The following is a 26,449-nucleotide window of genomic DNA, read 5'->3' as shown; positions in this document are numbered from 1 at the left end:
AAACAATCATTTTAGCTTTAGTGGGGTTTTTTTTTTTAATCACTGAACTTCAGCTATACAGTTATTTTTTCTACATATGAACAATATATAGTCACAGCAGACTAAAGAAAGTCTAAGCTACTGTTTACTTAAACAAATGTCAGTGCTTTTTGTTGGCTCAGTGTTTGTGTTTTTACTTCCTAAAAATGCTCTTTAACCTTTAGATGCATAAGTGGGTCAAAAATGACCCAGTGAGGTCGTTTTCTTGCAACATCTTTGTAATGAAAAGTTTTTATCTTTTCATATTCCAGCTGTTCCTCAAAAATCTGTTTTTGATATAATTCCATTTAGATTTTTAAGTTACCTTTAATACTTTTAAAATGATTCTAGTATTTGTATTACTACCCCAAGCTCTTTATCGCAGTGGTGTAGTGGTTAGCACTTTCGCCTTGCAGCAAGAAGGTCCCTGGTTCACGTCCCGGCTTTCCCGGGATCTTTCTGCATGGAGTTTGCATGTTCTCCCTGTGCATGCGTGGGTTTTCTCCGGGTACTCCGGCTTCCTCCCACAGTCCAAAAATATGCTGAGGTTAATTGATCATTCTAAATTGCCCGTAGGTGTGAATGTGAGAGTGATTGTTTGTCTCTGTATGTAGCCCTGTGACAGACTGGTGACCTGTCTAGGGTGTCCCCTGCCTTCACCTGAGTCAGCTGGGATAGACTCCAGCCCCCCATGACCCTAGTGAGGATTAAGAGGTGTATAGATAATGGATGGATGGATGGTCTGGCTCGCTTGAGATCAGATTGGGTTGAATGTGGAACCTGAACTAAGACGAATTTGACACCCCTGATTTAGAGTTTAGTAGCGTTTTCATCTTGAAAATGGGTGGAGCAGGTTTACTGAGAAGCTTCTGTTGTTGTTCCAAATCACTGAAGACACCAGGGAGGGATTTGGCGTCGATCAAAGCGAGTCAACTTGTTGAATTTAAAGTAACAGACTTGTGATTTGTGTTTATCACCTGTCTGAATGCTTCTGCATGTCTCAGCCTGATCTTACTGTTTGTTCTGTTTGCATAATCCCGATCAGCTGACTGACTGCTGTAACTCGCTTCCTGTTCCCGTTTCCAGCTGCTGTTTCTTCATATTCATTAAAGTGCCACGGGGCAGTTCTGGTCTTACTGTATTGGTTTGTAACATCGCAGAAGCCCGATACCTTTTTGCTTGAGCTTTTATTCACATGTTCTTTCCCTCCACCCATGTTTACTCATGATTTCTGTTTTGTAACAGCCCTACGTCACACAAGTCACCTGTAATTACAGCCCTGCCTGTTATTTTTAGTGTAATGTCAGTGTTGGAACTTTAACCGAAAGCTTTGTCATGGTTGGAGGTGAGAGCAGGTGAAGAGAAATTGTCATTACTTCCTGTTCTACGTCTGTGTAATCTCCTGGACTTTGACTTCCATTTCCATGATGTCTCATTTTCCATAATACTAGTTCATGAATTAGAGTTGCCCTATATTAGTTAAAGGTGCTCTTAATGAGTTAAAGTTGCTCTTTATTAGTTGAAGTTGCTCCATATTGGTTAAAGTTGCTCTATGTTATTTATAGGTAGTCAAAAATTATTCAAAGTTGCTCTAAAGGGGTTAGAGTTGCTCTATTTTAGTTAAAATTTCTCTATAATGGCTAAAGTTGCTCCATATTTGTTAAAGTTATTCGAAAATGAGTTAAAATTGCTCTATATTAGTTAAAGTTGCTCTATACTACCTAAAGTTGTTCTATATTAGTTAAAATTGCTCTATATTACCTAAAGTTGCTCTACATTAAAGTTGCTCTAAAGGGGTTAAAGTTGCTCTATATTTATTAAAGTTGCTCTGTATGAGTTAAAGTTGCTCCGTATGAGTTAAAGTTGCTCTATATTAGTTAAAGTTGCTCTATATTAGCTAAAGTTGCTCTATATTAATTAAAGTTGCTCTATATTAGTTAAAGTTGCTCTATATTAGTTAAAGTTGCTCTATATTAGTTAAAGTTGCTCTATATTAGTTAAAGTTGCTCTATATTAGTTAAAGTTGCTCTATATTAGCTAAAGTTGCTCTATATTAGTTAAAGTTGCTCTACATGAGTTAAAGTTGCTCTATTTTAGTTAAAGTTGCTCTATATTAGCTAAAGTTGCTCTATATTAGTTAAAGTTGCTCTAAAGGGGTTAAAGTTGACCTACAGTACCATTCTTTTGAACTTTTGAATGTTAGTGTTTGTCCACAGAACAAGACTGAACAAAACAATAGCATGCAGTCATTATACAGATCAGAATCAGGATAAGCGCCTGTATTATTTTCATAATACTTTACACATATTGACATGTGGTGTAACAGCACACAATGTAGGGTCTGGTATTACATTTCCTCGGTTCGATATTCCCCTTGAGCCAAAAAACTACTTGTAGAAGTGTATTTATGTCGACGTATTTGTTCTCCGTTGACAAAAACTCCACCATCGAGCTCCACCTGATATATTTTGTCACCAAGCGCTTGTTTTCCATCAGCTGTAGCATGCTAGCAGCCTTTAAAGCAGCGCAGACACTAAGCTGGTGTCATTAAACATGTATGATGTGTTAACTCACACTAACCACTGAGTCGTATAATGTACAGGTTCTCTGTTTGTACTGTACGGGTCAATTAGCCATTAAAGCTTCTTTCAAAATACACAAATAGCGAAAAAGAGAGAAATGAAGCGTCATTTTTGTGCAGTTTTTAAACCTAAAGCTGCACTACTGGCTGTAATACTTCAATTATGAATATAGTACATATTTTTAAAATGAAATTTTTATCTAGTTTATTGTATACTTGACAATAAAGAGCTATAGACTTTTCTAAAGGACCATATTAAGCATTTAAGCGTTTGAAATCTTGCAGTGAGCATTAGACTATTAGAATTCTTTCGTTATTTAAAAGTGAATGGGAAGTAAATGGTTTTCTCTGCTACAAAAAACATACCAAACAGTGAATTTTATCTACAATTACAACCCTGTTACAACTGACCCACGGACGTTTTCTTCCATTTATCATTTTGTCTACAAGAATATCCAAAAGTTGTGAAAAAAAAGTTAGTATGACTCATTTTTAATTCAGCCGACAGTCTAAAAGCTAAACTAGTATCACTTAGAATCAATCAAAGCACTAATTCCAACTTTTGAGGAACTGCAACATGAAGATGTTTGGTATTTTTGGTTAAAAGATGACAGAAAAATAAGAGATCAGTTATTAGAATGCCTATTCATTTACCACTTTTTGGCATTTTCTATCTTCTTGTTCATGTAGCCTGATTTAGAAGATCTGCTGGATGCATTCAGCATTTTTTGCCTCTTTTTGTCTCTTACAATGTTTGATTTTCCTCCTCTGTCCCTCATTTATGTGATCTGTGTGTCCTTATGTGCACTACAATCCCTACCACATCACTGAGAGTCAAGGTTATTATGAAATGCAGCTTAATGGAGTTTAAATGTAGCAGATGAGACGAGGATTTCCGGTCTGGAGCCTGGCGAGGTGGGGTTGTTGTCTCGTACACCTTCGTCGTCCTCCTTCACTCACTGCTGTTTGTGTTTTCTCCTCAGCATGTCCCTGTATCCATCCCTGGAGGACCTTAAGGTCGACAAGGTCATCAAGGTAAGACGAGTGAATCTATTTCAGACATTCATCTGGAGATAATTAGCCCGCTAGCGCTCTGCGCCGATGAGTTTAGCTCGATAACAAAAAGAGCTGCTGCATGTGAAGTAGAAAAGCTGTTTAAAACCGAGGCTGTGTTCCAATATCCCAACTTCTATACTGTAAAGTACGACAGAAAAAGATTTACTATGTCCCTATACATGGTGTGTTAAATGTAGTTTGGCAGAAATACCAGGATGTGCTACTACATCTAGTGGATTTTGAAGTATGTAAGTCAGCAAGATTTCTGTCCATTCTGACCCATAATAATCTCTGCACATAAATTTCGATGTCATTTATGAGTATACCACCTTTGATCAAATTATGACGCAGTAGTATAGAAGAAGGAGTCAGGGGTATTTATTATAAGATGCTAGCTAGTAGCTGCATTGAAAATCATTGGGTTAAAGTCAAGATATTTTGGGCTCAGGTTGCTTTAATTTTGACCAGTCTTTGTTTAATCTGTCCTGTGTCCACTTGTCTAATTAAAGTCAACACTAAAATGACTTCGTCATGTCAGCATCACATCCTCATGCTATTTGAAGACATAATTTGTTAGTGTTTCTTATAAGGGAAGAATTATCCTGCAGTCACTTAATCTGATTATCAATAGGAGACGATTCATTCACCCGACCTTCATTATTTCTCCTCTTTGCATTCGTTTTTGTGCTGATGACAACTGCCTCTAATTCACTGTTCCCAAATCCATCATTCAAGTGGGCTTCCAGCTGACTGGTGTGTCTGATTACTTTCTAGGCTCAGGCCCAGTTTGCCCAGACTGCCGCCCCGATGCCAGCCATCGCTGAGGGAACCTACCAGCCTCAGCCTGCCGCCACCATGATGCCATCATCCAGTGAGTATTTTATCATTTATACTGCAAACAGCTTCACCTGTGCCTTTATTTCTTTCTCCTTTGGTCTAGACGTGCATTTCTTTCTATTCTTTCTATCTGACATTGCATGAACATGTCGGTTTAGGGTTAGGATTAGTCTGAATGAGCACCCTGGTTAGTTTTATTTAAAACATAATGATCTTAATAAGTTGGACCTTGTAGAATTTTCATGCTCACAAGTTTGAGCTCCACTCAGCGACAATAACGGATGGGAATACACAAGATTACAGCATACTTTAAGTTTGTACGTCTGGTAAATGTGGTGTATTTATCATATCTAGTTAATTGGTGGGACTTTCAAGTTATCTGCAGTCATATGATATGGAAGAATACCGGGTTTAATTGTGCACTTCAGAGCTATGTCCATTTTTTAATTGTACATTTGCCATTTGTGTGATTGTTTTCCAAATGTTTGGACACATCAGGCAATATATTTTTCCCAAAATTACTCAAGGTTTGGAGAGCAAAAGACAATTTTTTTGCCAATATCACAAAACCCCATTTTCATTCACTTTATTCTACAGTTATAAATCCATGGCAAACTGAAATGTCCATAGAAATAAAACTTAACTGCGGCGAATAAAGAGGCTGTAACAGATTAATGAGACTCACCAATAATAATGAATGAAATCTGGATTATGATACAGGAAGTGAAGTTTAGTTTGTTGCCTCCAGCTGTTTGTTGGAGTTTTTCCTCAGAGTTTAATAAATTAAATAACAATAGCAAGAGTGTTTAGTATATTTATGCAAGTCGCACAACAGCAGTAACTTCATTATTTACTTAAAGTCCTAAATTATCTACAACATGGAAATAAAGTTGGCCAAAATCTAACTACACGGCAGTCAGTCACAGTTCATAAACTGCAGTTAAAACTTTTATTACAGGCTGAGCTCATCACAGCATGTTTTTATTTCACTGCTGGCATTAAATAGATTTTTATCACACATGGACAGAACTTTTATTGTTTAGGAAGTCATAAATACACCAGGCTGTTGGTTATTTGGACAGTTTGATGAAGCTGCCAGTAGTTTAGATTTAGTCTTAGTGTGTTATCTTGAGTTATGTACCGTCTAATCTCACATGTATGATTAATATCGTACCGTGGTTCTGTTTGTCACTGTCTGAAGGAAGCCTTAAGGAACATTAATGTAGAAATGAGCGACATATAATTGACAGAATGCCGTCCCTTTAACAGAATAATGAAGGCAGCGATGTTGCGTATCCCGTGTCTGAAAAGGGCTCTTCACTTGTCTCTTTTGCTGGATATTTGTTGGTATTTCTCTGTGGGGGGTCTGAGCCTTTAGAAAATAAAAGTTCATTTGTGTAGGGGGTGGATAAAAGACTTGTGCAGCAAGAGGACTGGGATGGGAGGAGTTCTGGGGTATTTAGAGAGTAACCGGAGTAAATGTGTCCCCCGAACCTGCTATGATTCCCCACTTTGTTGGTCACTCTCTTTCATTCTTCAGCTCTTCTATTTTTGTGTTTCCCTGCATTTTTGTTGTGAAAGTAGGAGCTGAACTCTGCAGTTAGCCACATGGAAGAAAGACGACTGAAGTGAAGCGTTCAAAAAGACAGAATAAAAGTGGGTAAAAGATGCACAGGGGGCCCTTCAGAGATTAGAAAACGCAGCGTTTCTGCTTATCTTCACTCACTTCTCCCCCTCATCCCGTTCTCCCACTCATTCAGCTTCTCCTCTGTTTGGTTGCAAAGTCCTGTGGGCTTTTGGTCTTTTGTTTTTACCTCGGCACAGCTAGCTCCGAGTCGCCATGGAGACTGGCTCTTGTGCTGGGACAGGCCACGATCGGGGGGAAGCCGTGGAGGAAGAGGAGGAGGAGTTGAAAAGCAGGGAGGAAAAGGAGGAGGAGGAAGAGACCCTGGAGTGTAGGAGGAGCTGAAGGGGAAAAAAGAAGCAGAAAGGGAGGCTCTGATTGACGTCCACATAGAAACACAGCTTGGCTAAATATGCTAGCCCTGACCCAACAACATGACACCTCTACTTCCTTTTAATGTTTTACTGCAGGTGCATCTCAAATAATTAGAATATCCCAGAAAACACCTTGCTAGCTGGATCCTCTTTTGCCTTCAGAACTGGTTTTGGAAATATTTCTTTTGAGATTTTGATCCATGCTGACATCAGAGCGTCACTGCAGATTCTCCTGTTCCACCACACCTCAAAAGTGCTCTATTGGATTGAGATTTGATGACTGTGTAGGCCATTGGAGCACAGTGAAAAAGAGATAAGTTTGAGATGATTTGAGATGGTGTTAAGCTGCTGGAAGTAGCCATAAGTGGTCATAAAGGGATGGACATGGGTAGCAACAATACTCAGGTAGGCTGTGAACTTTATACGATGCTCGATTGGAAGTAAGGCGCCCAAAGTGTGACAAGAAGATATTTTCAACAGCATTACACCACCACCAGGCATGTTCTTCAGGCCATATTCTAACTCTTCCATGTGAATGTTGCAGCAGAAGTTGAGACTCATCAGACCAGGCAACGCTTTTCCAGTGTGCTATTGTCCAGTTTTGCTATCCTCAGTTTATTGCTATTAGCTGACAGAAGTAACGTTTGGTTTGGTCTTCTGCTGCTGTAGACCATTGGCTTCGAGGTTTGATGTTTGATGATAATTTCAGAAGATTTCTGATTTTTGTAAGCTATAAGCCATAATCATCAAAAGTAAAAACAACAAAAGACTTATAATATTTCACCTTTCTTGTAAGAAGTATAAAATATTTGAAAGTTTACTTTTTTGAATTAAATTAAGAACTTTCTTGCAATATTCTAATTATTTAAGATGCACCTTTGGGCCACTCTTGTGGGAAAAACAACCGTAATAAAGGAACTCTATGTGCAGCAAATCATTTAGTTCATCGGTTAGGGCTGGTAAAGCAGAGCTCCTAATCAGTCAATGTGAGCTCTCAGGAGACAGTAGAGATCCATGGAGGTCCTTGTTAACCAGTTAGTTTAAAAATGCGGATTCGAGGTCAAGGAATTCCCCTCATCTGCTTTAGCTCAAGATGGACTCGGGTCAGGCGAGGGGTAAAATGCAAGAACAGCAGAGCAGCAGTGAATAAAAGAATCCAGATCTTTCCCAAGCCAGTAGGAGTCATGTTGGTTTTTTTTATCTGCCTATGTGGGTAGATGTGAAACAGGCATGTGTGGGAGAGGTGAATGAAGGAGATAAAATAGGAGATCAGGGAAAGATAAAAGAGGAAACCAGGGAGGGCAGGCCAACTGTTATGACGAGGCAGTCTTCTGAAGTAATGGAACGCAGGATATCTTATTAGGGCCTGGTGTAGGAGGGCATGGCAAATCTACATTGTCCTATCATTTTGTAGTTTGTCTGTTTGACCAATAAGTTTTGGGTTTTTGTCTCAGATCTGTGTTCTGTAAGTGTACAGTGGGTGATTGTATATGTTTCTCAAAGACTGGACTCCACCCTGTTATAATCTCTTCACAGTCGTCGTTGAAGCAAAGAAAAATCAGAGTAATATATGAATAGAAGTATTGACTAGGATCAAAATCACCAAGCTGCTTCCTGGTTCTGTCTTGTCAAACTCCTGGATGTGTTCACAGTTTTTTTTAACAGGCTTTTAAACATTAATTAAACTGAATTATATCTGTTTGAACTCTATCTTCGGGGTTACCTTTAGGTTATCTGTGCTGAAGCTTTTCCCTGTTGGCTTTTCTCTCCGTTTACACCAATTAGTAATGAGCATTTTTCTGTTTTTATGCAGTTTTTATCTCATGGGTTGTCTGTAGCTGTTGCTAAAACGTTGAACAGATTTATCTTTATTTAGGTCGACAAATCCATCAGCTAATTGTCTCAGCTCCAGAAGAGTTAATTGATCACCAAACTTATTACTTAACTATAGAATACAGAGATATTTGAGTCTAGGCTGGTTATATTTCTACCCCCATGTACTTTCCAAACACATAATAACACTATAAATGGGCAGTATATTCTAAATAAGCTGACAGATATTTCCATAATCCGCTTTATAGCTGTTGACTGACTTAGCTTATGCTTATTTTCCTACCTCCGACTTCCTACCTTACATGTTATTTCTTTTACCTTTGCCAGGATAAAGTGATGTAAGCAGGCGAGTGCTGCCATCATCACCAGTTTGTGTGTATATTTAGACATCTGTTATATTTAGCAAGGCTTAAAGAAAAGGAATATAAACACAAGCATAGTGAATTTAGTGGTATTTCTGTCATAACAGTGCCTACTCATGCCAGGAAGGTTATACTGCACTGTATCACAGACTGCTGCTAATGTGCCTCAAGCTTTACCTCGCTGTAATGGACGCCATGAATAAAATATCAAGGGGTGGAAACAATGAGGTCGGCTAAAAAGCCCACAGAGGTGTGGCTAAAATATCAATATTTGTAGACCAGTGAGTGAAGGATGAAGGCTGCATGGCTTCTTCGGTGTTTTAGTTTAGGGGATGATGCTAATAATGAACCTGGGTGGTCATAGCAGGTAGAAGAAGGAGCTTCTGGACTACATAACCTCCCTTAGGGTTAGGGTTAGTGAGGTGCAGTACCCCCTGCAATGCACTATTTGTACAAACTAACAAAGTTGTAATAATGTGCTCTTCTATTATACTAAATACCAGGGATGTCAAACTCATTTTAGGTCAGGGCCACATTCAGCCCAATTTCATCTCAAGTGACCAGTAAAATAACAGCATAATAACCTATAAATAAAATAGACAACTCCAGATGTTTCCTCTGTTTTAGTGCAAAAAAGTATGTTCTGAAAGTGTTCACATTTAAGGAATTATCTTTTTACAAAACATTATGAAAACCTGAAATTTCTTATGAAAAATAAGTGAAATTTCCAGAATATTATGCTTCAGTTTATCATTTACACATTACAACTTCGTGTGTCAGTGTATGTAGAACTCAACAGTATTTTGCTTTATGACCCAAACATCTTGTCAAGATCTAGAAATTATTTTAAATTTATAGTTTTACAAATTTACAATTTGAAGTTAATGTCTTCTCTGTAATTTTTACATGTTGAGGGCCGGATTGGACCCTCTGGAGGGCCGCTTTTGGCCTGTGGACCACATGTTTGACACCCCTGCTCTATACAGTGCAGTTTACAGTTCAGTTGTTTGTAAAGACTTTGTGTTCTTTTGTCTTCTGTTGTTTGCTGCTAAGACCTGCTAAACTGCCTTTCATTGTTGTTTAACAATAGCAATAAACATCTACAGTATTCTAACAAGAACATTTATGTATAATAACACAGAATACAGTCAGAAAATTATCAAAGCATTTTCTGTGTTTGTTGTTTCAGACTCATCCTAAAATACTTTTTGTTCTTCCCATCCTTCTACACGCAGTAGTCCATATTAGGGATCGACCGAATATCAACCAGGCCACTTATCAAAGATTAGCATTTATAGATTATTGGTATCGTTATTTTTATTGACCAATTATTGTAAAGTGAATTAAATGTGCTACTTGTCACAACTCACAATCACTGAGAGCTATTGTTTACACAGAGAGACAGATGAGCACATTTACAGACTGTAGCAGCTCCAGTGAATTAGCAGAACTGCTTTTGGAAGATGAGGTAGCATATACTGCTGAAGTAATAACAAACATCACAGTATTCCACAAGCATTTCTAGTGGGCCTGCTTTACAGAAAGTACCCCAAAAATTCACTTGTTGGTGTCAGTGCAGCTGGAACTTTACTGATGATGGTAGGCTAACACTATCACCAAGAGGTTTGCTGTTAGCCTGCAGCTAACGCTTTCTGGGGTGCTGAAACATCTTTCTACAGTCAGATTATCTACAACTATCTGTTTTAATGACAGACACATCTCTCTAGCAGAAATACAACTTGCAAAAACTGAACAAGAAGCACAATCGTCGCCACAAATGAGGACATTAGCTACTTTCACAGTGGCCAAGGCTACGCTAATGGCTAGCGGCTAGGTTATGACGCAGACACAAATTACCCTGAAACAATAACTAATGATGCTTGAAGATATAACAAAACAGGAAAGACATAACTGTTAACAATCTCACAGTAAACAGAGGAGAGGGATGTAGCGTCACATGATGCTCTGACGCCATAATTTCTACTGTACAGATTCAGTTACAGTAACCCCTAGTGATGTAAACTAGTTTGTAATAACAGGTACCTTGCAATCATATGATGTCAAAATACAACATTTAATGTATATCTGTTAAAACTATCGTCAGCCTTTCTTGATTTCGAGCGCTTGGTGTCGATGTCAGCCCTGGAAAAAAAGCATATCAGTCTATCCTGACTCTACACTGACAAAAGCAGGTTTTGTTAATTTGATAAAAATAAGAGAAGCATTCAGAGCCTTTATCCGACTCGCACAATGAGCTGTGGTCTATCAATGGTCCTGTTGAAGCTTTATTTATTCATTATGTAACCTGAAGGTAAACTCTCCTTTCCTCTCCCACCAACCACCTGTCTTTCATTCTCCATCTTCTCCCACCTGCTCGGCCTGCCTCCATCTTCTCACCTTGCCTCTATTCTTTATATGCCTCTTTTTTTTTTTTAACACTTTCATGTTCTCATTTTCTCAGGCTTGTACCCGAATCTGGAGGAGCTGGGAGACTACATGGGACTGGCCCTGAACAGCGACGAAGTCCAGAAGAACCTGGCCCTGGTGCCGGTGGCCGACAACGTAAGCTCTAATGTGGATAAAATATTAATGTCTTAAAGCAGGAGAGTCAAATTAATTTTAGTTCAGGGGCCACATGCAGTCCAATTCGACCTCAAGTGACCAGTAAAACCACAGCAGAACAACCCATAAATAACCACAACTCCTAATGTTGTCCTTTGTTTTAGTGCAAATAAGTACATTCTGAAAATGTTCACATTTAACCCTCTTATTATCTTTGGGGTCAGTTTGGATGGATGGATGGATGGCTGGTTGATCGATGATGGATGGATGGATGGATGGCTGATGATAGATGGTTCGGTGGATGGATGATCGATGGATGGATGGCTGGTTGGCTGGCTGGCTGATGATAGATGTTAGTTGGATGGATGGATGGATGGATGGGTGATGGATGGATGGATGGATGGATGGATGATGGATGGTTGGATGGATGGATGATAGATGAAAGGATGATGGATGGATGGATGGATGATGCATGGATGGATGGATGAATGATAGATGGATGATGGATGGATGGATGATGGATGATCAATGAATGGATGATGGATGGATGGATGATGGATAGTTAGATGGATGGATGATAGATGAAAGGATGATGGATGGATGATAGATGGATGATCAGTGGATGGATGATGGATGTTAGATTGATGGATGATAGATGAAAGGATGATAGATGGATAATGGATGATGGATGGATGAATGGATGAAAGATAGATGGATGATGGATGATCAATGGATGGATGGATGGATGATCAATGGATGGATGGATGGATGATCAATGGATGGATGATGCATGGATGATGATGGATGATCAATGGATGGATAATGGATGGATGGATGGATGATGGATAGTTAGATGGATGGATGATAGGTGAAAGGATGATGGATGGATGATAGATGGATGATCAGTGGATGGATGATGATGGATGGATGTTAGATTGATGGATGATAGATGAAAGGATGGATGATGGATGGATGGATGGATGGATGGATGAAAGATAGATGGATGATGGATGATCGATGGATGATGGATGATCAATGGATGGATGATGGATGGATGGATGGATGATGGATGATGGATGGATGATGATGGATGATGATGGATGATCAATGGATGGATGATAAATGAAAGGATGATGGATGGATGGATGGATGGATGAATGATAGATGGATGATGGATGGATGATGATGGATGATCGATGGATGGATAGTTAGATGGATGGATGTTAGATAGATGGATGATAGATGAAAGGATGATAGATGGATAATGGATGAATGGATGGATGATGATAGATGGTTAGGTGGATGGATGGATGGATGGATGGAAGATAGATGGATGATGGATGATCGATGGATGGATGGATGGATGATCAATGGATGGATGATGGATGATGATGGATGGATGGATGATAGATGGTTAGATGGATGGATGGATGGATGGATGGATGGATGGATGGATGGATAGTTAGATCAATAGATGGTTAATAATGAGAGAAATTCATAATTTGAACCCATTCAATGTTTAGCGTCTAAATAAATGATTGACATCATTTTTTGTTCTTCATATTTAATTGCTTTTCCTAATTTAATGAGGACAACTAAAATTAAACATAAAATTAATGTGATGATGTGTTTTCAGTGTCCTGTACGCATGTTGTATGCATCAGAGTTGTTTGAGGCTATTAGCTATAAAACATATAAGAAATATTAACATTTTACACATTTTAGTTTTGGTTGTTTTGGATGATATTGAGTTCACCATCACATGCAATTTTATAATCTTCAAAAAACTGTAGTGCCCTAAACTTTTTGAAATTGTGTTTGTTTTTCCTGAGATCAAATTGACCTCGAACATAATACATGTTACTATTCTTGATAACAGAAATAGTTTTTCATTCCAAATGTTATAGAGAACAAAAATATGTACTTTGAAATAATATAAAGCCATTAAAACACAAAAAAAGATATTTCTCTCCAATTTTAGGTCAGTCGGTGAGATTTTATTATGATCTGCAAATGTCTTCATAGTCACATACCAGATATTCAGGATGTATGAGGGCAGTGGGTGGGGGTTGTTTTATTGAAAGGGATATTTAGGTAGTCAACAAAAAGACATAAACTACCTGACACATAAACTTGGGGAGCAATTTTAATTCTGATAATTTTTTGGAGGTTTAAATTGCTGGAGTCAAACTGACCCCAAGGATAAAAGATGTTCTTGAATTTGAAGGTAATAGGAGGGTTAATGAACTATATTTTTGAAAAACATTGTGAACAAAGTGAAATTTCTTCAGAAAAATAAGTGCAATTTCAACAATATTATGCCTCAGTTTATCATTTACACATTACAGCCTACAGATCACAGTTTATCTACAAAGGAACAAAACATTCAGTCACAGATATCCAGAACTGAACAATCTAGTATTTTACTTTATGATCAAAACGGCTTGTCGAGATCTAGAAATTAATTTAAATTTACATTAATTTCCACATCTGTGTAGTAATTCTGACCACCACATTATAGAAACTAAAGTGGGATATCTAAGGAAGAAGTTATCTACACGCCTTGTAGATATCTAAAATTTATACATAGAAGATACATAAAGTTGTGGCAGTACAGTGGACAAATTTAAAATAGAGGTTACTTCTATTGAAAAATTGCTGTTAATGTCATCTCTCTAATTTTTACTCTTTGTAAAGTCATCCGCATGTCTTAAATCTATCTCTTTATGTATGAATTATGTGGAAAATTATCCTTTTTTTCCACAGTTGAGGGTTAAAGTACCAAAAGCCATGTTGTGAAAATAAAGAATCCAGGTCAGATTTAATTATAAATGCATAGGAACACACTTTAAAGATTACAAACCAGCTCTTAGTGGTTGGAAAGCGCCATCAGAACACCAGCGTTCCTGGAGATCCACGTTTTGCTGAATGACTCACCACAGGCCTGGAGCTGTGAGTGGGAGAGTGTCAGCTCTTCCCTCCTCTCCAATGTGTTCGTGTGGATCCTGCAGCGACCAAACTGGCATTTAACCATCTGCCATTTGCTGAAACCCTCACCTATGCTGTTATGGTTCTGATGTGTTAATTCTCTCTGTGTTAATTGCAAAGCATGGTAACAATGAAAAAGAAGCACCTAAAGCAGTCCTGATTTCGTTCACGGTGCAGGAGGATGAAATTAAATCCTCCCACGTACCTCCATTTGATGCAGCATTCCTTTTTTTCTGTACTTTAATGTAATGCTGCTCTTTACTCCTCTAATCTACAGCAGGTGGCGTTGCCCTCCCTATCAGGTGTAGGTGGGATGATTCGGCCGGTGACGGGGGCAGATATCGGCATCAGGAGGGCAGAGATCCGCCCGGGTCTGAGGGAGATCATCCTCTGTAAGGACCAGGATGGGAAGGTCGGACTCCGGCTCAGAGCCATCGACAACGTGAGTCGGCATCTCATAAGTCTTTTACAGAACAGACCGGCTGTTAATAACTCACCTTGGACCCTGAAAGTCCGGAGCATTTCATCACCCACCATATTGATCACTAGTCATTTTACTACTTCACATTTAGCACTTAGCACTAGCCACAAGACAAGGCTGTCTACTCACTTTTACTGCGATAGTGGTGTTATTTATCAGAAAACAATGACAACAACTTAATGTGAATGGATCTGTAGTTTTCTACGTTTTGCTCTCAGGTCTGAATTGATCTACTTCATATATTTACTTATACATCTATATACTACCATTCAAAAGTTGGGGTCACTTAGAAATGACCTTACTTTTGAAACCAAACCATTTTTTTCAATGAAGATAACATTAAATGAATGATAAATCCAGTCTAGACATTGTTAATGTGATAAATGACTATTCTAGCTGGAAACAGCTGATTTTTAATGGAATATCTCCATAGAGGTACAGAGGAACATTTCCAGCAACCATCACTCCTGTGTTCTAATGCTACATTGTGTTAGCTAATGGTGTTGAAAGGCTCATTGATGATTAGAAAACCCTCGTGCAGTTATGTTAGCACATGAATAAAAGTGTGAGTTTTCATGGAAAACATAAAATTGTCTGGATGACCTCAAACTGTTGAACGGTAGTGTATCTTGAACTGTTTTTTTCTCTAATCAAAAGTAGGGAATGACCGATGTATGTTTCTTTTGGGGCAGGTATTGATTCTTGATAGTCAAAAAAAAACCAATAACTGATATTGGGAACAGACGTACAATAAATGGTATATATTCACAGCATTTGATAGCAGGGATCTTGTCATTTCTAAGTAGGTTTCTTCAATAATAGGGATTACTTTAGCTGAATATGTAAAATAGAAACTGGAGTGATGATGGTTGGAGCGTCATGTGATGCTACAATGCTCTTCTGTGTTTACCGTGAGTTCGATTGATCAAGACTGAATGATCAATTTATTGAAATCTTTTAATGTTCTCTCACTTTTACTGCCCACTTAGATCCAGATCTTCAAGGTTTATTAACTATTATTTTCCAGACACTGTTTCAGGTTAATCTGTGGCTGCCTTTTATCTTAGCCACTAGCTGTTAGCATAGCCTTATCTACTGTAGTAGCTAATTTCCCAATTTGTGGCGATGGCTAGTTCAGCCTTTGCAGGTTGTTTCTCTGCTAAAGAGACATGTCTGTCAGTTAAAACAGATTGTTGAAATTAATCAGATTTTAGGAAGATGTTATAGTACAACAGGTAGCTTTAGCAAGAGGCTAAAGGCACAGCAAACCTCTTAGTGATAGCTTTAGCCTTCAGCAAAAAACATTCAAGCTGCAGTGTCACCAATAAGCCAGTTATTGGGGTGTTTTCTGTGTAATCAACTTCAGCAACATCTCCTTTGTCACCTTCCAAACACAGCTTCAGTAAATAATCGGAGCTGCTACAATCTGCTAATGTGCTCCTCTGTCTCTCTGTGTAAACAATGGCTTTCTGTGATTGGTTAGCACGACTTGCTCTCCCATGATATGCTTTCTCGGCGAGGAATTAAAGAACTGTTTCCTTTGTGGAGAGTTTTCATGACAATAAATGAAAAAATATCTAAAGCTGGATTGAGACTAAACATGTTTTGTGTCTGATAAATGACATCTGTGTGAGATCAGTTGTTTGTTTGTTTAAGATAAAGATAAAGATGAAGTTCTTTATTTCTCCCCACTCCAGGGGAAATTTACATGTTTGTGGTGGTACTTTGTTTTTTTCAACTCGGTGCACAGAATGAACGTCGTAGAAAAGACAGGTAACATTAACTCCTGCAAACCTGAAGATGTAGTCCAATACTGCCCAGATTTAAGGCACGTGTTTCTATCGGCATGGAATTTACTTGGAATGCTATTAGCGGTAATTAGGCTAGCGAGCTTATTAGCGACCAAAATAGTGACTGGGTGGCGTCTGGAGCAACGGAGCGAGAATAAGACAAACAAACACAGACTGAATAAATGGTCTCCTTTGATACCAGCTTGAAAGTGGCCCCAGAATGTGGTTAATAATTCAGTTTGTTCTGACTCTATGAAACAAGCAAGCAGACTCAGGAGATTTAGTGTGTTGGTAATCAATGTACTACTGAAGTATAGCAAACAAAACACATTCATGATTTCTGCAGAATAAAGCAGTCTTCAGTAAGCTGTAGGCTAACATAGCTTCCACAGAAGACCATAATAATTCAATTAAATAGATCATGTTGCATGGACTGTAGCTAGTTCTTACTTTAATGGGTTGTTCAGACCTGTTGATCCTGTTTTGTGTTACTTATTTCAGCTTCAGATTCTGTTTTTTGTTTCCTCTGTTGTCTCGGTGTCCTTGCCTCCTTTTCTCTCCTGAGGACTCCTTTTGTTTTCTCGGCTGTCGAGGTCTCCTCCTTCTCTTCCTCCATTGCTCAGGACTCATTTTGAAAGTTCTATGTGTTTCCTCTTTATCAGGGAGTGTTTATCCAGCTGGTTCAGGCCAACTCCCCCTCCGCCCTCGCCGGGCTTCGCTTTGGAGACCAGGTCCTTCAGATCAACGGGCAGAACTGTGCTGGATGGAGCGTGGACAAGGCCCACAAGGCTCTGAAGGCTGCAGCCGAGACCCGCATCGAGCTGGTGGTCAGGGACAGGTGAGGAACATTTCACTGCAACACTCCTTCTGAAACCTTTTATCAGGATGCGTTTGTTCCTTCATAACTTGGACAGTTGCATCTATTTGTTCCTCCACTGCAGGTCACTGTGATTATTCAACTATTTTTAGTTGGAGACGAGACTAAAACATCTCATAACATTGAAACAGCATTAATATAACTTAAACTATCAACCATACCTGTATCCTATACGCACCAAAGAACTGAAAGCAGTTGATAAATGTTATTTTTAGGTTACAGAAAGGAAAGTTGCAGCCAGCTAGTGCAGGTCAGGCAGCTAAAAAACATATCTGCAGTATCATCCTGGAAGGGGATTTTTGCTCACCTTTCAGAGAGATGCATTATCTTTCTGTAAATACATGCAGGATCAGTCTCAAGCAAGCATAAGTTATGGCAACTGGACTAACCTCGTGTGAGTCAAAAACGTTTCACCTCTCATCCAAGAGGCTTCTTCAATTCTGAAAGCCTGGTGGGGAGTAGAGAAGCCTCTTGGATGAGAGGTGAAACGTTTTCGACTCACACGAGGTTAGTTCAGTTGCCATAACTTATGCTTGCTTGAGACTTATCATGACCTGGATGACTGAGAACATCCACAGATTTATACATGCAGGATGTTAAATAACCCTTCATTTGTTTGTCTATTTATCCATCTTTTAGTTTATTTTTATGTAGTTGCATCTACCTGTTCCTCCACTGCAGGTCACCGTAATTATTGAACTACTTTTAGCTGGAGATGTAGCTAAAACATCTAATAGCATTAAAACAACATTAATATAACTTAAACTACCATCCCGTACAACCTGTAGCCTGTTGAATTCATTTTACTTTATTGTGTAGATATTTGTTGTACTACATTTCAAAGGTTTTTGTTTTCAGAGTTTACTGTGCATTTATTTTGAGTCTCATTTGTGTTGGAGAAAAAGTTTGTCACCACTAATTTTTAATTTTTCAGTAAGAACGTGTGAATGACTTTATGAGCCTCCACATTAGAATATAAATGCACATATGGAAACAGACGTAGTGGTTTATTTTTCAGTCTGGCTAAACTACTCATCAACCATTTGTCTAATTTCCATGTCAAATGTTTTATACTGATTTGTAGAAGTTTGGATTTTGGAGGCAGCTTTTATGAACTTTTAACATGTTAGAATTCAGAGCAAAAGTTACTTTATTGTTTTCGACTCAACTTTCCCAGCTTACCAGGAAAAGATAAGACAATTACATAATAAGAATCATTAAAGCAGCATTAATATGTAGCATATAAACACCAATAGTAATGGTAAGTTGATGATGTTTTTACGCCACTGAAAGCCAAATTAGTGAAGGGGATGCAGCTAAAGAACATACAGTTTATGCAAATTATTATATCTTACCATTGAGACAGATGCATTATATTCTGTTTATGCATGCAGGATGCTGAGTAATCCTGCATTAGTTCATATATTCAGACATTATTTCCTTTATTGTGTAGATATTTGTTGATGAAAATGTACATTTCATCATAGTGTTACAGAAAAAAACATGTCAAGACTGTATTTCATTTTTTTACAAACTGGGCTGAAGGCAAATTATTGAGAATTAGTGAGTCAGACTAAACTGCTTATCTAATGTGTGAAAATCTCTCTTGTATTTTATGTACTTAAATGTAATAGTTTGCCTTTTAGATGTATTTAGGGAGCTTTTCGAAACTTTAAACTCTAATTTCATGCTGTAATTCAAAGAAAAAGTGGCTTCATGTAACTGTAACTGAACTTTCCCAGCCGACCAGGCAAAGATAAGACGACTATTAATGGTTCATGACCCACATTGTACAGCAGATTTCAGATTTTAAAGCCTATTAATATTTAAAAGGGAGCTATTTTGGGTCTTTTCCATCTCATTAGAAGCTGAGACGTTTGGCTCCCTCTGCTGGTTGATTTGCTCTTTGCAGTTGAAGTATTTCTGATGTTTCTTAACGGAAATCCTTCCAGCTGTGGACTAATAATCTTTCCTGTTGGTGTCTCCAGGCCTTTCCAGCGCACTGTCACCATGCACAAAGACAGCTCAGGACACGTGGGCTTCATCTACAAGTCCGGTAAAATCACCTCGCTGGTCAAGGACGGTTCTGCTGCCCGCAACGGCCTCCTGACCGAACATTACATCTGTGAAATCAACGGACAGAACGTCATCGGACTCAAGGTCAGATTCTAGTTGCATGTTCTAGTTTTATTGTGTGAGTATTATGTATTTTTCTGCCAATTTCTGTTTCACACAAAAAAAAAAGCAAGACTCATTTCTGTAGTAAAATCCTAATAAGAGTTTCAGTTTCTTTTTGTTTTTTTTTTTACAATTTACTGAATGCGCTCCTTAAAAGACAAATGGTCGTCAGTTAATAATCCTAGATACAGGCGGTCCTCGGTTTACGACGTCCTCGACCTGCGACGTTTCGTCATAACGTTGGAACTGGTAACTTGGAACTAGTTGATGAGCGGAGTGGACGAATACGTCGTCACGCAGCGCTATAAAACGGCTTTGTTTGCCTCCTTGGATTGTGCTACATTCGCTAACTTGTTACCCTTCATCATGGCTCACCAAGCGTAAGGCTGACTCTTCTGATGTTTCAAAGAAAAGGAAAGCCTTCTCCATGTGTGCTGTCTTCACTGCAACGTAAAAGCTGCAGCTGTCCAACTAGTTAAACTCGTGCTTGCAAAATGAATCGTGAGTTGTAGCAAACTTGACTTCTTTACTGTGGCTCTTGATACACATTACAGAGTGAAAACTGCAACAAAACCAGAGTAAAACAACATAAATACGTGTAAATAAATCCTTTTACCTCAACCAGTCAGTCCAGAAGTGAAGTTAATTACTGATGACATTACCTCTGTGGCGTTTACAAACTAGAGAGCTGTGCATCCAGAAAAGCACGTACGTATGTAAAGCTAAACATCAAAATAGCGGACAGGAAGTTGCTTTTTCAAAATAAAAGTACATCAATAATTCTGTCTTAAGGGCAACACACCATGGAAGTGAAATTAGATTTAATAAAATGCTTGGAACAGAAACACTGACGAACGTTGACATTATTTGATCAAGTTGTAAAAAAAAGTGGAACATATTCTGTTATCTTCTTGTAAAATGATTCATACATGCATGAAAGTCGTTGGTATTCATGATTTTATGAAGAACTGATCAATATCGTGATGCACATAACGGCTTTGTTAACATTTTTGCTGGAGTTCCGACTTATGGCAAAAATCGACTTACATCAGTCTGTAGGAACAGAACTCTGACTTGAGGACCCCCTATACTTAAAAATGATACCAACTATATTTGTTGACCATTTCTTGTTAAATTTTTCGAGACAGTGCTGATCTCGCAGTTTTAGAAGTTGTAAAGAAAATAAATTTAGTTTTGTCTGCATTTAAAACAAGTTTCAGATGATAAAGTTGTTCCTGCTGCCCAGGAAAGGCTGATGTCATCAGCGTAGAATTGAATAAAGATTAGATCTAGCAGAAACTGTGAGATTAGATGATCTTTGCATTTAGCAGAGAACAACACGGACTATAAATTAAAACAGATGCAGGATTGTTTGTGATTCTCATGAGATGTTTGAAAGCTGATTTGCTGATTTTGATTTCTAGCTGCTCTAATAGCAGAAAATATTAAAACGAGGGACGTTTTTAAGTAAGTGCAGCCCTCGCTGGCTCCACATCTGTTCATTGTTTAGTACATTTTAGTAGAGACTTCTACTTAGTTTGTGCACCAGTAAAATTCAGTTTCTGTTCCCCCTGTGGTGCAGATTTTAAAAATGTTTTTAGTAAAGTTTTGTGTTTTTAGGTCTTTACACTTTTTCTCCATTGGTTTGATGCAACATTGAAAGCTCATAACTGCAATACATTTAGTTCATTCTGTGTCAGAATAAAACACTGTTTGGAGCCTTTTTGTTTATAATAGTGGAGAAAAACTGTAAAGTACTTGTGTTTCTAATTATAATAGAGTAATAGAATATAATAGACTATTAACACAATTCAAGTCTTACATGCTGCTGTCTCGGTGTGAAAATTACAGGATTCTCAGATCAAGGACATCCTGAGCACTTCTCCAACTGCCATGACCATCACCATCATGCCCAAGTTCGTCTACGAACACATGATTAAGAGGTAAGACCACTGCAGCAGTTAAATTAAACACAGTCAGTTTAGGTTTTTATTCTAGATCCATGTTTGGAATCGAGCCGCCGCCTCGACTCCTCTGTGCTGCTGTTTAAAAGACATTAATATTCCAGTGTGACTGCTGCAGGAAAGAATCAATGTTTAGCAAAATATCTCTGCAAAGAAAAGCTAGAAAGGCACTCAAAGAGTGCAGTACTCCTCCAAGGCTGTCCATTCCCCAATTTTGGCATTATCATTTGTTTATTAGTTATTGATAATCAGAAATCACAGCAACATAGAATGTGTCCATTTAATATAGATGGACCCACAACCAAAATGACCTTATGCTGAGCACAGGCGTGTGTTATACATGTGTAAGTTTTGTACGGATACTGAATCACGTGATCTAAATATGTAGCGGGCGGCGGGAATTGATGGGACTCAGAAACACCCCCACAGTTTAATCAGTTGTTCCTTGTATCATTTCTGACTGATAAGTCCTGATAAGTCCTCAGTGGTGGATTTGTAGTAGGATCACAATCATGTGATCATCAGCAGGCAGCTGATGTAGTGTTCACTTGTTGTCATGGTTACAGTGACGCTGTGCCGCTATCTGGCAATGATACAGAAATCTTTAACAAATCCGTGGATCCGGACTATAAGCTGCATCACTGCCAAAATCTAATCACTTGGTCCTTGTGTCATTTCTGACCTTCATTAAAAATTTCATCCAAATCCGTTGGTCCGTTTTTTTAGTAATGTAGCTAACGGACAAACACACGGACAAACCAACACTGATCGTCACAGAACTCTGCTGTGTTCCTTGGTGGAGTGAAAATAATGCCTATGGATTTACTAGTCCATGCCCAGATTTTATTTAATTTTCTTTTGTTTCTCTGCTTACTTTTGATGCCTTATTTTATATTTTCCATCCAAACGTCACTAAATGTGTTAACCTTTGCCCACGTTTTATTCAACATACTGTGTTTTGTCTGCATTTAGTTGCTCTCTGGTCGTCGATTTAGCCGCTAAAAACTCGTCTCTTGATGCAAATCCTTTATTTTCTTTGCACGAACAGGACCAAATCGGATTACTGGTCATTTTACGGTGCAAAGAGTGCATCTAAAATAATAAAATATGAAGAGTAAAAGTGTATCAGAGATACGTTTAGAAGTTTTTATGAAGGGGAAATGAAACGTTTTTAGCATTGGTAGCGCCAAAATATCCTAGAAAACCACTTTATTGGGATCTTTAAGACTTTTCCAGCTGTGCAGATCTCTGTTTTTCAGAGCTCTGTTGGTCTGGTGAACAACTAGCTTTTTTTTTTAAATGTCACAATATCATAAAAGCAAAAAGGAAAATAAACACAATACGACAAACAAAACAACCCAAATCCAGAGCCTAAACTTATGTCTGGAACCAACAGGAGGAAGTTTAATTTATTAACTGTTTCTTATCTGTTTCCTGTTTACGTCAAACCTTATTATGACCAAAGTGCTTCACAGAGATAGAAAGATTAGCAACAGCGCCTCCCAGTGGCCGCTTTTTATAACTACAGTATACAGATATCACTGTTTTATTCAGAAAATACACTTTGTAGTTATTTTTAAGTTTTCATTTTTGATCTTTAGGTCTTTAATATCTTTAGTTGGACTAATTTTTGGTACAAGTACAGCATAGTACAGAATATCACAGTTTACTGCAGTATACTATAGTACAGTACAAAATACTGCAATTTAGTAAAAAATACTACAGTTTAGTACAGTATACCATAGTACAGTACAAAATACTACAGTTTAGTACAGAATACTACAGTTTAGTACAGTATACTATAGTATAGTACAGAATACTACAGTTTAGTACAAAATACTACAGTTTAGTACAGAATACTACAGTTTAGTACAAAATACTACTGTTTAGTACAGTATACCATAGTACAGTACAAAATACTACAGTTTAGTACAGTATACTATAGTATAGTACAGAATACTACAGTTTAGTACAGTATACTATAGTATAGTACAGAATACTACAGTTTAGTACAGTATACTATAGTATAGTACAGAATACTACTGTTTAGTATAGTATACCATAGTACAGTACAAAATACTACAGTTTAGTACAAAATACTACAGTTTAGTACAGTATACTATAGTATAGTACAAAATACTACAGTTTAGTACAGAATACTACAGTTTAGTACAGTATACTATAGTATAGTACAGAATACTACAGTTTAGTACAGTATACTATAGTATAGTACAGAATACTACTGTTTAGTACAGTATACCATAGTACAGTACAAAATACTACAGTTTAGTACAAAATACTACAGTTTAGTACAGTATACTATAGTATAGTACAGAATACTAGTTTAGTGCAGTATACTATAGTATAGTACAGAATACTACAATATAGCACAGTACAGTTTTTTACACTACGACAGTATATTACAGTCTAATACCGTATAGTGCAGTATACTATAGTATAGTACAGAGTAGTACAGTCTAATGCCGTATAGTATAGTACAGTATACTACAATAAAGTGACGTATAATACAGTAACCTACAGTATAGTATAGTACAGTATACTACAATAAAGTGACGTATAATACAGTAACCTACAGTATAGTACAGTTCAGTATACTACAATAAGGTACACTTTACTACAGTGTAGTATAGTACAGTGCATTGCAGTATAGCACAGTAAAGTTTATTACACTACTACAGTATAGTACAGTTTAACACCATATAGTATAGTACAGTATAGTACAATATACTACAGTAAAGTGCAGTATACTACAGTATGGTACAATACAGTATACTAGAATATGGTACACTTTAGTACAGTATAGTATATTATAGTATACTACAGTGAAGTACAGTAAATTACAGTATAGTGTAATACAGTATACTATAGTATAGTACAGTCTACTAGGTTATACTACAGTTTAGTGTTTCTGTCAGTATTTAAAGCTTCTTTGAAAACTGTTAATGAGCAGAAATCTTCAGTGTAATAATCAGTTGTAGTAAAACTAAAATCAGTGCTCAGACTTTGTTTTAATACTGACAGTACTTTGTTTTAATACTAACAGTACTTTGTGTATTTATTACTAATCAAGTGATTTTCATTGAGAAAGAAATCTACAAATATTGACGCTGAACCCTTTTAGAAATTAAATTTATCATTTTTATCAGTGAGCCGTTAGACTTTAAAAGCCAGATTTGACTGATAAAAACATGAATGAAGGATCAGTTTAATTCAGAGAACGGTAATAAACTGATCGTCTAGAGTCTGGAACAGTTTTAGTGCTGATGAAGCTGAAACTGTCCAACAGAACTTGATGTTTGTTGTCGGTGAAGCAGTCTGGTGATGTTTGTGTCTCCAGGATGTCCTCCGGTCTGCTGCGGTCCGCCATGGATCACTCCGTCCCCGAAGTGTGAAGACCAGCAGCAGGAAAACCGTCCGGATCCCGAGTCTCTCTTCTCCCTCCTCACATCCGTATCATTCTGTCTTCACACCGAGCGCCTCCTCAATCATCCTAACATTCTCTTAAGATGCCTTTTTTTCTATTCCTTCCCTTTTCTACGTTCTGTCCTCACCTCTGCTGATGTTAGTATTTTCTATGTTAACCTCGTTCTCTCCATGTTCATGTTTACTTAGTTTTGACATCATGGACAGTAAAACGTTTTTTAAAGCCACGTTCACCATCATGAGTCCAGAGCTTCCTCCTCAGAGTGGAGACGAGTCAGTGACGCTTCATTTTTTCTGTTTGTTGTTTTTTAAAATGCTGTAAAAGCAGCCAGGCAGCCAATCAGAGCCTGGCATGCAGATTCCCAGCTGCGCTCCGAGTCCCTGCACTTTTACACCTCATGTGTAAATAATCCGATTAGAACCTGAAGCAGCAGAATCACACGGTGTACAGTCATCTCTAGGACCAGTAGGTTTTTAGCCAGCGGGTTGTTTTAAAGGTGAAAGTTAGTGTCGTGATTATCGGTAGTTGTTTTTTCCCCACCTCCTCCAGCAGGTGGCGGTGTTTCATCGCAGCACATCTCCGGCCTCAGAACACTGTGCGCATTCCAGGGGAAAGTGTAGGGAAGAGAGGCAGCAAATGTTAAGAAAAAACGACCAGATGAGTGGGAGGCTGGTGGAGCGTTTCGTGTTTAAAGCGGTCGTCTTCGGAGGCGTTGTGGGTTTTAGTCCGGAGGGTCTGAGCCGCAGACCCACTAAGTGCACTTTCCATTTCCTGTGTCCGTTTCAGCAGCAGTGAAGTCTTTTTATTTCCTATCATCGTGTTCGTGGTGCCTCATGAGAAAACAAACAGGAAACCGCTGAAATTTGATGCTGAAAAAACCGAAACCGCACAAACCGTGGTGGGTTCGAAGCTCCGCTAGGTGTCGCTCGACGCCTCCTTCCCCTCCGTCAGATTCCTTCCGCCACTGATGAGCGCCGCCAGGCAGAGCAGTTTCTGGGTTTTTTTTTTGAAAATTTCTACTCGTCGTGTAAAATTTTCTCCTTTTAATGCTGTTTGTGTTCGGATGCATGTATTCCTTTAATTTTCTAGGTATGCAATCTGATAAACATCGCTGTCATTCTGTATAAAAAAATGCTAGAAAAAATCTAAAAGTTTATATACGAATGTAACCGAGATAATATTGTAAAACGAATAAAGTCTTTCTGTTCACATAACTGCGTCTTTATCTTCACTCTCTAGTTTGTTTTTGAATAAATGCAACAAATAATTAAAGGTACCAAATCAGTCTGGAGTTCCCCCTAAAATGACATTTTTGTCATGTTCCACCCCCCTGATGACCAAACTGAATCTCAAAACAGTTAAAATGAAATTTAAATCTTTTTTTGGAATCTTTTTAGCTGGTAGAAGGAATCAGTGAATCACATGAAAAGCTGGAATTAACATCATCAGTTTTCTAAAGACTGGGTAGAGCAAAGCTAT

General features: G+C 38.1%; 1 protein-coding gene across 1 annotated transcript in view; it reads left to right on the top strand.

Annotated features, from left to right (window-relative positions):
- sdcbp2 (syndecan binding protein (syntenin) 2) overlaps nucleotides 1-26,184 on the top strand; it is a 30,494-nt gene extending 4,310 nt beyond the window's left edge. Inside the window, exons 2-9 of the mRNA XM_023293569.3 lie at nucleotides 3,583-3,634; nucleotides 4,430-4,526; nucleotides 11,147-11,247; nucleotides 14,513-14,677; nucleotides 17,169-17,344; nucleotides 19,372-19,543; nucleotides 21,413-21,504; nucleotides 24,884-26,184. Of these exons, the coding sequence (XP_023149337.1) occupies nucleotides 3,584-3,634; nucleotides 4,430-4,526; nucleotides 11,147-11,247; nucleotides 14,513-14,677; nucleotides 17,169-17,344; nucleotides 19,372-19,543; nucleotides 21,413-21,504; nucleotides 24,884-24,938 (909 nt within the window). The 5' untranslated portion in view covers nucleotide 3,583 and the 3' untranslated portion in view covers nucleotides 24,939-26,184. The remainder of the gene's footprint in view (nucleotides 1-3,582; nucleotides 3,635-4,429; nucleotides 4,527-11,146; nucleotides 11,248-14,512; nucleotides 14,678-17,168; nucleotides 17,345-19,371; nucleotides 19,544-21,412; nucleotides 21,505-24,883) is intronic.
- The last annotated feature ends 265 nt before the right edge of the window (nucleotides 26,185-26,449 follow it).

This window comes from Amphiprion ocellaris, chromosome 8 (assembly GCF_022539595.1).
Source record: "Amphiprion ocellaris isolate individual 3 ecotype Okinawa chromosome 8, ASM2253959v1, whole genome shotgun sequence".
NCBI classification, from domain to species: domain Eukaryota; kingdom Metazoa; phylum Chordata; class Actinopteri; family Pomacentridae; genus Amphiprion; species Amphiprion ocellaris.
The sequence above is the reverse complement of the archived record's forward strand: the minus strand, read 5'-3'. Positions and strand labels throughout refer to the sequence as shown.